The 13,802-nt window shown below is 37.9% G+C and overlaps 1 protein-coding gene across 5 annotated transcripts in view; it reads left to right on the top strand.

Moving 5' to 3' along the window:
- Window positions 1-13,802, top strand: part of WDR47 (WD repeat domain 47) — an 85,053-nt gene that overhangs the window by 17,929 nt on the left and 53,322 nt on the right. For 2 of the 5 annotated variants that reach the window (XM_036272147.1, XM_036272146.1), the window contains exons 2-5: window positions 3,001-3,167; window positions 6,207-6,290; window positions 10,157-10,241; window positions 12,650-13,452. In XM_036272147.1, the coding sequence (XP_036128040.1) occupies window positions 3,010-3,167; window positions 6,207-6,290; window positions 10,157-10,241; window positions 12,650-13,452 (1,130 nt within the window). In that variant the 5' untranslated portion in view covers window positions 3,001-3,009. Of the gene's footprint in view, window positions 1-431; window positions 451-3,000; window positions 3,168-6,206; window positions 6,291-10,156; window positions 10,263-12,649; window positions 13,453-13,802 lie in introns of those variants that run through there. The other 3 variants (XM_036272145.1, XM_036272143.1, XM_036272144.1) reach the window with 2 other exon arrangements.

Genomic DNA, 13,802 nt, shown 5'->3' with positions numbered 1-13,802 from the left:
ACAGGATATGACTGCAAACACTTGATCCAGAATTTTGTAACTGGCATTGTAGAGAAGTCAGTTCTCGCTGCATTGCTGTTAATAAGTTCAATGAACTTCTCTTGTGCTGTCTCAGGAACATCTTCAACTTTGACTATGAATGGGCTTCTGGCAAGTGCAAATGGGGTGTCAGGTAGATTTGGAAAGTACGATGAAATTTTGTGTGCAAGCATGTGCAAGTGTTCTTTCACAGAAGTGATCATTGTAATCCTTTTGTCTGGTTCAATGTCATGTTCCTCAAAGCAGATAAGATAGGCAACATGTAAATTTTATTTTCATCCTCTTTTTTTTTTGCCAAAGCTGAAGTTTCATTTGGAATGATGGGATCTTTTCAGACAAATCAAGGCATGTTGCATTTGGTCCTTGCAGTGATAAATTTAACTCATTCAAGATGGCAAAGATGTCAACCAAGTAAGCTATTTTCTGCAGTTCACTTTTATCGCTGAAAAGTGCTTTGAAATCTCTGGTCTTGCTTTCTGATTAAAAAACATTTTGAGTTCATCATGAAGCTCAAAAACATGTTTTAAAACTTTTCCTGTCGACAACCATCTCACTTCAGTGTGAAATAGCAGAGCATTGTTTGGCATATCCAACTTGTTGCACAGTTGCAAAAACAGTCAACTGTTTAAAGTGCTCGCCTTTACAAAATTTACAGAACTTATGACACTTTTCGTTACTTCTTATAACTCTTGTGGCAGCATCTTTGTTGCTAATATTTGCTGATGAATCATACGGTGAGTTCCAACGACTTTTGGTGACTCATTCAGTACTAAATGTTGAAATCCACATCGACATCCTAGCATAGCTGGATCACCATCTGTGAAAACACCACAACCCTTTCCCCAAGAGATCTTATGCTCTTTCAGAAGTGAACCAACTGTGTCAAATACATCATGTGCAGTAGTTGTTGTTTCAAGAGGTTTGCAAAAAGGAAACTCATCTTTAAAGTCGCCATCATTAATATACCTCACATAAACCAGTAACTGTGAACAGTTTGCAACATCTGTAGATTCATCAAGCTGGATGCTAAATATTGGAAGTGGAGCAGATTTAATTTCATGGATTGCCTGATCAAGAATATCAGCAGACATGTCATCTATTCTTTTGCGGACAGTGTCGTTAGATAAGGAAATTGCACTCAATTTCGTAACAAATTCGTCTTCAATCATAACTTGAACAATGTCTTTTGGCCGCTGGCAACAGTAAATCCTTAGCAATGGTGTGAGATTTCATAGCTCTGGCAATTCTGAGTGCCACCAAATATGAAGCTTCAATGGCTGCTGTTTTGTTTGTGGTACTTGCCACCTGTGTCAAGTCTGGCTTTCTTGAGTCCATGAGCTTTGCTTCTAAAAATAGTTGGTATCCTTGCCGGCAAAGCTTGGATGCTTGCTATCAAAATGGCATGTTAGTTTGTTTGGCTTCATAGATTCAGCTGATAGAACTTCACAACAAATAACACATTTCGGTTTCTCAATTCCAGCTGTAATTATTGAGGTAAAACCATGCTGTAAAAAACCCTCACTGTATTTTCTTTTCTTAACATTTTCTCTACATGATCCATTTTCAAGGGATAGTTTGCTAATTAAAATAATATATAACAATAGCTTTAATAATACAAAAGATGATGCATGGCATAGTTTAGTCAATTCAGTTCATTAAAGTTTCCTATGATTTACCATTCTGTGTTGTTGTTTTTTACATACCTGTTACTATCACAAGGGGGCAGTATTCACATCAACCACAGCTGAATATAAAATGATTGATCAGCATCCAGATTAAGTTCTCATGGTACAGATATTTTTTTTTGCAGTAGTTGATGGTTTTACAGTACATGATTTTACATTTACCCAGTAATTATAATTCATGAAGTGTCATTTTACCTCCAATACTGCTGCTTTCAACACAGCTTTTAACAGAGTATCTGCTTTCTACACCATAGCTGCTGTCTACACATGTGTGACTGGTTCGCATAAGTACATTATGGTGCCAGCCCTGTCACATATACCTGTATTTGTATGGGGTGTATGCGATGGGGTTGGCGCAGTGATGTCATCATGCTGGGTACTTGTATGTGGGCGTATCTGCATGTGGGTGGACCCACCTGGAAATGGATAGAGGAGTGGTATCTCGGTTCCTAAGACCATCGGAAATATGTGTTTTCCAATGGTCTTAGGTGACCACTGTTAAAGGTCGTTCGACCCCCAAAGGGGTCGCGACCCACAGGTTGAGAACTGCTGTTCTAGTCCATTTGAACTGCTATAATAGAATGCCATAGACTAGTAGCTTATAAATAGCAGAAATGTATTGTTCACAGTTTTGGAGGCTAGAAGTCCAAGATCAGGGTGCTAGCTAGAATGGTACGGTTCTAATGAAGGTCCTCTTCCTGGTTGCTGACTGTTGACTGCTGCCTTCTCATTGTATCCTCATAAAGTGGAATGGTTGAGCTAGCTTTCTGGAGTCCCTTTTATAAGGACACTAGTCCCAGTCATGAGATCCTTGCCCTCATTACCTTATTATGTCCCATAGGCCCCACCTCCTAAAACCATCACTTTGGGGGTTAGGATTTCAACATATGAATTTAGGGAGACACAAACATTCAGACCGTAGCAGATGAACTTCCATTGCCCGTTACCCTGCTTCAGTAGTCATAAATATTGTTGTTTTATTTTTATCTTCTTCCACTCTCCTCTTCTTGTATTATTTTGAAGCAAATCACAGACTTTATATCAGTTAATCTGTAATTATTCCAGTGTGTATCTCTCAAACACAAGGACTTAAATAAATCATGGTCATACTTTTATTACACTTTAAAGAATGACTTAGTTTTGATAAGTATTAAAATTACACTTCAAAATATCTGTACTAAATATTTCTAAGAAACCTGTTATGTATAGTTTCCAGACAATAACACATAAATAAAACAATAGGACTAATTTTTGTTTTGTTCTGTTTAATATTTAGGCTATCAACATGACGGCTGAAGAAACAGTGAATGTAAAAGAGGTAGAAATCATTAAGCTAATTTTAGACTTCTTGAACTCAAAGAAGCTTCACATTAGTATGTTGGCTCTTGAGAAGGAAAGTGGAGTCATAAATGGCCTGTTTTCAGATGATATGCTTTTCCTGAGGTATGAATTCATTAGTACTGTAAGGTTTGTAACTCCTTTAAAGAAATGTTAAATATCAGAAAGGTAATATGTATAATACGGGTAGATCTTTATAGTCATGAAAAGGCTATATAAGTATCATTTAAAAAAATATTTGTCTTCATATTGGAACATACACAAAACAATGTTTTCTGTGGAATGTTTTCAGTAGTAAGATCTAGAAGTCCATTAAAAACACAAGAGTTACAGCTATATTTGATTAAGGAAGCAGTGACTCCAGAAAGATAAAATATTTCTGAAATACCATTTTTTAGTCATAGAAATAAAACATACTCATTACATAAGCATATTCATTATAGAAATATAGAAAAATAAAGAAAAATCACCCCACCACCCAGACACACTACTGATAATTTTCTGTGCATATTTATTTTTTTTATTTTTTATCCTCACCTGAGGACACTTTCCCATTTTTTGTTCAGATAGAGCGGGAGGGAGAGAGAGGAAGAGAGAGAGAGAGAGAGAAACATTGACGCGAAAGGGACACATCGAGTGGCTGCCACCCGCACAACCAACCAGGGCCGGGGACGAACTGCAACCGAAGTACGTGCCCTTAGCGGGAACCGAACCCGGGTCTCTCCGGACCGCAGGCCGACACACTAACCGCTGAGCCAAACCGGCCAGGGCTTTCTGTGCATATTAAAAAAAATAATAACAGCAATTATATTGCATTTATAGTTTAGTATCCTGCTTTATCCATTAACATCATAAGGATTCTCTATGTGATTACAAATTTACACTTTAAAATTTTTCAGTTTTCCTAATTTCCTAATGCTTTCTCTATTTTTAGACAATTAAATTGTTTTTAATTTTTCTTAAATAAATGCCCTACTGAGCATCTTTTTTTCTGTTATCTTGGATTAGAACAAGATTCTTGGAGGTGGAATTGCAGAGCAAAAGGGAATTAACATCTGCCAAAAAGGAAAGCTAAATATATCCTAACTTGAATTAGACAGAGAAAGAAAAACCCAGATTTCTGGACAGAAATGTATTTTATGCTTATGTGATAAAAATACTAACTATCCTTGATAAGGATTCTTAGACATGTGGCATTTTGTGACTTGGAAAGCCTTAAGAAATGAAGTGTTCCTAATTCATGAAAAAGGAACTTGGATAAAAAAGCTTTATTACAGCAGGGTATTTTATGTAAACTTCATTGATAGGAGCTTAGTCAACCATAAGGTCAGGAACCAGTATTCTTTTTTTTTTAAAGACTTTTTTTTTTTTTCTTTCTTTCTTTTTAGAGAGAATGGAAGGGAGAGGGGGAGAGAGAGATAAACACCAATGAAAGAGAACATCGATTGGCTGCTTCCTGCATGCCCCCACTGGGGGTTTGGCCCATAACCTGGGTGTGTGCCCTGACCGGGAGTCGAACCAGTGACCTCTTGGTGCATGGGTCGATGCTCAACCACTGAACCACACTGGCTGGGTGTGAGGCAGTATTCTTTTGGTCCTTCTTTCAGTTTAGCAGTAGCTCTCAAATACCTCCTCCAGGAACCTGTTGGTTTGTGGAGAAGTTTTGCTGGTCTGAGGGGAAATACATAGAATTATAAATTAGTAAGTTTTTCATGAAACTAAATATATTCATCTTAAAGGGCTGGCCTTTGAAATTGCCTCCTTCCTATGTCTTTAAATATTAAAATGACCCTTTATAAAATTATGTATGTTGTGATTGCTTTTTATTAATATTCCTTCTTCGCAGAATCAAAATGTGGCAGTGTTGTGTAGATCCTCCTGCCCATCTTCCTTTTTACTAATTTTTGTTGTTGTTAATTCTCATCTGAGGATATTTTTCCATTCAATTTTAGAGAGAGTGGAAGGGAGGGGAGAGCAAGAGAGAGATCAATGTGCGAGAGACACATCGGTTAGTTGCCTCTACTCCCACATGACCCTGACCAGGGGCCAGGATCAAATCTGCAACCCAGGTATGTGCCCTGACGTGAATCGAACCTGTGACCCTTCTATCTGAAGGCTGATGCTCTAACCGCTGAGCCAAACTGGCCAGGGCCCATCTTCCTTTTAAATATTTTTTTCTTTATTGATTTTAGAGAGAGAGGAAGGGAGAGGGAGAGAGAAATAGAAACATCAATGAGAGAGAACTTCGATTGGCTGCCTCCTGCATGTCCCCCACTGGGGATTTGGCCCACAACCTGGGTATATGCCCCGACTGGGAATCAAACTTGTGACCTCTTGGTGCATGGGTTGATGCTCAACCACTGAGGCCCATCTTTCTTTTAAAATTTTACTGTTCTAAATATCCAAAAGAAGGGGGAAATTGCTGTTATAAAACAAGAGCAGCAATAGGAATGCCTTGAAACTTAGAAGTTCCCATAGAACCTAAAGTAGGATGAAACCTGATCTTACACCTTCCTGTTGTCATTCTCAGAGTGTAAACTTTAGTACTAAATGCCTCAATGATGTAGGATTCACAATATAGAGCAGGATTTTTCAACCTCTGCATTATTAATGTGCAAGATAATTCTTTGTTGTGTGTGTGTTTGGGGGTGAGGGTATCTTGTGCATTGTAGGATGTTTAGCAGCATCTCTGACCTATACCCAGTAGATGTCAGTAGCACCCCATTTGTGACAACCTTTAATGTCTCCAGACATTGCCAAACTGCCCCCAGTTGAGAACCACTGAGACAGGAACATACCCACACACTAGCCCCTAAGTAACAGAGAATATCTTTAAAGCTTTAAAATAAATAGGAAGATGAAGGAATATTTAGACTAGTTCATTGTTTTTATATATATATATGAAAAAAACACACGTATATATTAGAATGAATGGTTGCAGATTCACAAGTTCTTCTTGTATAGCATATGTTGTTACAAATGAGTTGTGAAAAAATTATTTTATTACAGTGATTGATGAACAAAGTAAAAAGTTAATCTCATTACAGATGTTAGACTGAAGCTTTAATGCTATCCTGTCATCTATTCTGCTTTTAATTAATGTAACCCAAATTTGATAAATACATGGGTATTTCCTTTATATAGGCAGCTAATCCTTGATGGTCAATGGGATGAAGTTCTTCAGTTCATTCAACCTCTAGAATGTATGGAAAAATTTGACAAAAAAAGGTAAGATTTCATCTGAAGTTTTTAGTGTTTTTATTCATTTATTTTTCTTCACCCAAGGATATTTTTCATTGATTTTTTTCTGATAGAGTGGGGCAGGGAGGGAGAAAGAGAGAGAGAGAGAAACATCTATGTGAGAGAGACACATTGATTGATTGCCTCCCGCACGACCCCGACCGGGCCTGGGGATCAAACCTGCAACCCAGGTACGTGCCCTTGATCAGAATTGAATCCGTGACTCTTCAGTCCGAGGGTCAATGCTCTAACCACTGATCAAAACCCCAGGGCTGAAGTTTTTAGCACCTTTAGCAAAAGAAAACAATAAAGAACAATTAAAACAATTTTTTTTCTTTATTGATTTTAGAGAGAGAGGAAGGGAGAAGGAAAGAAGATAGAAACAGCGATGAGAGAGAACATTGATTAGCCGCATTCTGCATGCCCCCCACTGGGGATTTGGCCCACAACCTGGGCATGTGCCCTGACTGGGAATTGAACCGGCAACCTCTTGGTGCATGGGTCAACGCTCAACCACTGAGTCACACTGGCCGGGCAATAAACAACAATTTTTTTAAATACCATTAGTTTTCCCATTGATTTGGAGAACCTCTAGAGGACAAGTTGCATGTACTCCTGTTAGCTGAAAATCTGATATACAACCTGTTTAATCAACAATGTCTATAAACAGAAAGTCACAAGGGCCATATCTCAAAGCAATTGTTTCTTTATAATAGTATGAAGAATTTTATTTTATTTTATTATTTGTTTTTAATCCTCACCCAAGGATATGTTTTTATTGATTTTACAGAGAGGAAGGGAGAGAGAAACATCGATCAGTTGCCTCCCATAGGTGCCCCAACTGGGGATCAAACCTGAAACCTAGGTATGTGGCCTGACCGGGAATTGAACCCACAACTGTTTGGCGTCCAGGATGACGCTTCAACCAACGGAGCCACCCCACCAGGGCTAGTAGGATTTCAAAGATGTCATTCCATTGTCTCTTGGACCTCCATTATTTCTGACAAACAGCTGTATTTGTATCTTTATTCTCTTGTATGTAATGCCTTTTTTATTTTTCCTGACTGCCTTCAAGATTTTTCTTTAACTGAGATAGAGTTGACATTAGTTTCAGATGTACTACATAATGATTCAATATTTGCAAAATAATCACCCTAATAAGTCTAATTAACATCATTGCCATGAATAGTCACAAAATTTTTTTTCTTGTGATGAGGACTTTTTTAGCAACTTACAGATATGCTGTACAATATTAACTATAGTCACCATGCTGAACATTACATCCTTAAGATGTATTTATTTTATACCTTTGGGCCCCCTTCACCCATTTCATCCAACCTGCCTTTGGCAACCATAAGATTTTTTTTTTTTTTTTAACAAGCTAGCAATTTTTTAAAAATTTATTTTTGTTACAGATTTTTCTCCTTTTTCCCCCATTGACTCCCCCCCGCCCCCCAGTCCCAGCATTGTTGTCTATGACCATTGGTTACGCATACATGCATGTAAGTTCTCTGGTTTATCTCTCCCCCCGCCCAGTACCCCTCTTCTGAGGTTTGTCAGTCTACCCTACTACTACTATTCTCTGGGTCTGTTTTGTTCATCAGCTTATTTTGTTCATTATATTCCACAAATAAGTGAGATCATGTGATATTTGTCTTTTTCTGATTGGCTTATTTTGCTTAGCATAATAATCTTCAGGTCCCTCCATGTTGTCTCAAAGGATTAGAGATCCTTCTTTCTTACAGCTGCATAGTATTCCACTGTGCATATGTACCACAGCTTTTTAATCCACTCATCTATTGATGGACACTTGGGCTGTTTCCAGATCTTAGCTATTATAAATAGTGCTGCTATGAACATACGGATGTATATATTCTTTCTGATTGGTCTTTCAGGCTTCTTAGGGTATATTCCTAGAAATGGGATCATTGGCTCAAATGGCAGATCAATTTTTAATTCTTTGAGGAAACTCCATATTGTTTTCCATCTTGACTATACCAGTCGCAAGGTTTTTTCTTTATCATTGGTTTTCAGCAATTTGAGGGACAACCAAGGATTTGAGCATATTATACAATAGATTTTGGTGTATTTCTCATTGTGGCTTTCTCCTTGTTTGGATTCCCTCCCTCCACCTCTGTTTTTCAGCTGCTCTGGCAATACCAAACTTTTTGTTTACTCCTTAAGCTGGCAAACTGCAGCTGTCTGCTTGAGTTATAGCTGACACTCTGGACTGGGGAGTGCCCTCAGCTGGAATGCCTTCTATATTTGCTTTTGTAATTCTTCATTTATTTGGAATACTGTTTCTTTCACCTTCTCTTGCCTTTACATGGCACTCCTGATCATTTTTCAAGAGTCAGCACTTATAAGACTTTCCTTTTACTTCCCACCCTTTCTGGTAGTGTTGGTTTCACATGCCTTTGAGACCTTGCTGAACCCTATACATATTTCATACAATTTATTTGATGACTCTCTTTTTCAAGGCAAGGATTTTGTTTTATTGGATGCGCATTTGCTACTACAACAATGGTTTTCTTTCAGTTCTTAGAAACACTTTTTCTTTCTTTTCTTTTTTTTTGTCCTCACCTGAGGATATTTTTCCATTTATCTCCAGACAGAGTGGGACTGTTGGGAGGGAGGGAGGGAGGCAGGGAGAGAGAGAGAGAGAGAGAGAGAGAGAGAGAGAGAGAATAAGAGAGAGAGAGAGAGAGAGAGAAACATCGATGCGAGAGAGACAGTCCATTGATTGGCTGCTTCCTGCACAACCTTGACCAGGGCTGGGGATGAACTGCAACCGAGGTATGTGCCCTTGACCAGAATCGAACCTGCGACTCTTTGATCCTCTGCTGACACTCTACTGCTGAGCCAAACTGGCCAGGGCGAAACACTTTTTTTTTTTTAGTGCTGAAGACATCCAACATTTTCTTATTCTTAGACAAGTCAAGTAGACTCAGTGCTCTCCCCTTTCCTCTTTGAAAAGTCCTGCTTAAAAGTTTTAAGTCTTGCCCTGGCCAGTTTGGCTCAGCGGTTGGAGCGTTGGCCTGCGGTCCGGAGAGACCCGGGTTCGGTTCCCGCTAAGGGCACGTACTTCGGTTGCAGTTTGTCCCCAGCCCTGGTTGGTCGTGCGGGTGGCAGCCACTCGATGTGTCCCTTCACATCGATGTTTCTCTCTCTCTCTCTCCCTTCCTCTCTCTCCCTCCGACGCTATCTGTACAAAAAATGGAAAAATATCCTCGGGTGAGGATAAAAAAAAAAAAAAAAAAAGTTTTAAGTCTTTAGTTATTTTATGACTTTTTAGAAATGTTGTTCATTTCTCCTTATCCTTTCAGCTGTATTTTTATTAGACTATTCTCATGTTTGAAAAGAATAATCATATTTTGATAAGACAAATACATTTTAAAATTATAAGATTTTGCCCTGGCCAGTTTGGCTTAGCAGTATATATATATATATATATATATATCTTAGGTTACATTTGATATCTTCCATAAACACTTGAGTTTTGTTTAGAATTAATTTTAGAACTAGAAATCATCCCTTTGAGTATTAAATTGTGATTACTTGCTACTGAAATTATTTTTATTATGGCCTCAATGTGATAAGCTTCATAAAATATTTTAAGAATTTCCTGAAAGCAAAGGTACTTGAATTAAATTAGAAGTACATTTGATTTATGGGACATGGGAAAATTATTTTTTTAAAAGAAGTATTTACAAAAGAAGACACACTTGGCTTATTTTGCTTCAGGAACTTGAGTTCCATTTCCAGTCTTTGACATTGTTATAATTTATTTTAATGCTTCATACTTTATTTTTGCTTCATACTTTATTTAATGCTTCATACTTTATTTTTCACAGGTTTCGTTATATTATCCTGAAGCAGAAGTTCTTAGAAGCTTTATGTGTTAACAATGCAATGTCCGCAGAAGATGAGCCCCAGCATGTAAGATTTTTATTCCTGAAGGTTTGCGCCCTAGTCTTGTTTCAGTCATAAGTTTTTAGTCACTAACACAGAAGATTAGTATCATGAGTTTTTGAAGCTTTTTTGAACTGGGATTGGAGTAAGATCTGCTCTTTTGCAGTTGTAGTACTGTCAGTCTATAGTAAGTCTAAATTTGTTCAGTGATTTATGCAGAGAGATGGTAAAGGAATGGCCGGCCGGCAGGAGAGAATGTATTCCTCTCCAGTTCAAGGTGATTTAAATAGCAATAAATGTTTGATTTGATGACTCTCCATCAGTGTTTCTTTGATTGTTTTAGAGGTGGATTTTGTTTACCTCTTCTTTCAGCCTTTCAGTATTTCCTTTGATGCAGAAATGGTTTTTTGATAAAATGGTTGTCTTTATGACAATATAAATTTAATGATATTAAATTCCTTTTGATTAGAGAATTACTTTTTAAATTTTCTTTGTTGTTGTTAATCCTCAACCAAGGATATTTTTCCATTGACTTTTTAGATAGAGTGAAAGGGAGTTAGGGGGAGAGAGAGAGAGAGAGAGAGATCGATTGATCAATGTGAGAGAGACACATCTATTGGTTGCCTCCTGCCTGACCCCAACTGGGGCCGGAGATCAAACCTGCAACCCAGGTATGTGCCCTTGACTGGGAATTGAACCCACGACCCTTGGTCCATGGGCTGATGCTTAAACCTCTTAGCCAAACGGGCCAGGACATTTTTTAAGTTTTAATATTATTTATTTAATTAATGAATAATAATGAAACTTTTATTAAGTGCCAGTAAGTGTTCATTGAAATAACACTGGGGACACTCAGATGTAATAGAGAAATGTTTTCCAGATAATGATGTTTAAAAGTGGAAAGGCAGGGGAAAGAGGTAGGTGAGAATATAGAGAGGATAAATGATGATGGAAAACAACAAAAACAACAACAACAATAATAATAATAATAAAGAAAAAAAGTGGAAAGAGCAGTGGAATGTAAGTCAAAAGACCTAATTTTTTATTTTCTTAGTCACTAACTGAATTACTTTGGTTAAATCTGCATCCTAATTTTTCTCATGTGTAAGATGTAAAAGCTGAGTAATGTAAGCTGTAAAGGTACCTTACATCATTAAAACCTTATGGAAAAAATTTAATAAAATAAAAGCTTATGACTCTAAGATAATATTTACTATACAAATTACTATAATTTGTCTCTCAGCTAAGTTTCCTTTTGTGCTCTGTAATGTTCTTGTAGCAAATAGACTGTGAAATGTTCCTTCTTTTGATTTTCTTTCTTTCCCCACACAAATTTTCCTAACCTAAGTTTGAGAATGGCTCTTTTGCTTTTTGGATAAGGTGAAGTGATAGCAAGCTATATAGACAATTGAATATTGGTATGCTTCAGTTTTCGTTTTTAGAAAACTCAATTTCCCTTAAAAATTATACATTTGAAAATAATAGTCAGGCCTGAATTACAACACTATTTTTATAGATAAAAGCTCAATGTGCGCCCTGGCCGGTTTGGCTCAGCGGGTTCGGTTCCCGCTAAGGGCACGTACCTCGGTTGCAGTTTGTCCCCGGCCCTGGTTGGTCGTGCGGGTGGCAGCCACTTGATGTGTCCCTTCACGTCGATGTTTCTCTCTCTCTCTTCCTCTCTCTCCCTCCCGCTCTCTCTGAACAAAAAATGGAAAAATGTCCTCGGGTGAGGATAAAAAAAAAAAAAAAAAAAAAAAAGCTCAATGTGCTAGTTAACAAAATTATTTAATCATTTTATTTTATTTAGTTTTTAAAAGATTTTTTAAAAGATTTTTTATTGATTTTTAGAGAGAAAGGAAGGGAGAGATAGAAATATCAATCGGCTGCCTCCTGCACCCCCTCCATTGGGCATCAAGCCCACAACCCAGGCATGTGCCCTGATCGGGAATCGAATTGGCAACCTTTCAGTGCGTGGGATGACACTCAACCAACTGAGCCACACTGGCCAGGACTAATCTTTTTAGTTTACTAGTGAAAAACATTTTGGTTTCTGACTTTAAAGTTGTTAAATATCCTAAAAATTATATGAGTATTCTGTGACCCTAGAGCAGTGGTTCTCAATCTTCCTAATGCTGCGACCCTTTAATATAGTTCCTCATGTTGTGGTGACCCCCAACCATAAAATTATTTTTGTTGCTACTTCATAACTGTAATTTTGCTACTGTTATGTCTTAGGCGACCCCTGTGAAAGGGTTGTTTGACCCCCAATGGGGTCGCAACCCACAGGTTGAGGACCGCTGCTCTAGAGGTTATCCTTTTGCAATGGAATAGTTTATGAAAGTGTGTAAAGTATCTTTGTATTTGAATGAAACTCTCTCATTGTTTTTGTATCTCACAGCATCTCTTTATAATGATAACTTACATTTTTCTTACAGCTGGAGTTTACCATGCAAGAAGCTGTGCAATGTTTACATGCCCTGGAAGAGTACTGTCCTTCTAAGGATGACTATAGCAAGCTCTGTTTGCTTTTGACTTTGCCTCGTCTGACCAATCATGCTGAATTTAAGGACTGGAATCCCAGCACTGCACGAGTTCACTGTTTTGAAGAGGCTTGTGTCATGGTTGCAGAATTCATCCCTGCTGATAGGAAGCTAAGTGAGGCTGGTTTTAAAGCAAGTAACAATCGTTTATTTCAGCTTGTAATGAAGGGCCTACTTTATGAATGCTGCGTAGAATTTTGTCAAAGTAAAGCAACTGGAGAAGAAATTACAGAAAGTGAAGTGCTTCTTGGCATCGACCTCTTATGTGGCAATGGTTGTGATGATTTGGATTTGAGTTTATTGTCATGGCTTCAGAATCTTCCATCTTCTGTTTTCTCTTGTGCTTTTGAACAGAAAATGCTTAATATTCATGTTGACAAACTCTTGAAACCCACAAAAGCTGCATATGCTGATCTTTTGACTCCTCTTATCAGCAAACTTTCTCCCTATCCATCATCTCCATTGAGAAGGCCTCAATCAGCTGATGCCTATATGACCCGTTCTCTGAATCCTGCTTTAGATGGCCTCACTTGTGGACTGAGCAGTCATGATAAGAGAATCTCAGACCTTGGGAACAAAACTTCTCCAATGTCACACTCCTTTGCTAACTTCCATTATCCAGGAGTACAGAACCTCAGTAGAAGTCTCATGCTTGAGAATACAGAATGTCACAGTATTTATGAAGAATCCCCTGAACGGTAGGTTTTTGCTCAAAACAAATTAGGAAATCTCTACAAATGTGAGATGATCTAATTGTTGTATGGGTGTATGTATGTGTGTTTAAATTTTTTAAAATTGATTTTAGAGAGAGAGAGAGAAACATTAGTTTGTTGTTCCCCTTAATTATGTGTTCACTGGTTGCTTCTTGTATGTGCCCTGACCAGGGATTGAGCCAGCAACGTTGGTGTTTTGGGATGATGCTCTAACCAACTGAGCTACCTGGCCAGGGTTTTGTGTTTTCTTAATGTTCAACACACATCAAAGCTGACAGATATAAATACCCTTGACTTGGAATCAAACCTGCAACTGTTCGATGTGTGGGCCTGTG

The sequence above is a fragment of the Molossus molossus genome, unplaced genomic scaffold (genome assembly GCF_014108415.1).
Source record: "Molossus molossus isolate mMolMol1 unplaced genomic scaffold, mMolMol1.p scaffold_m16_p_20, whole genome shotgun sequence".
Classification (NCBI taxonomy): domain Eukaryota; kingdom Metazoa; phylum Chordata; class Mammalia; order Chiroptera; family Molossidae; genus Molossus; species Molossus molossus.
This window is presented reverse-complemented; position numbering and strand designations above follow the sequence as displayed.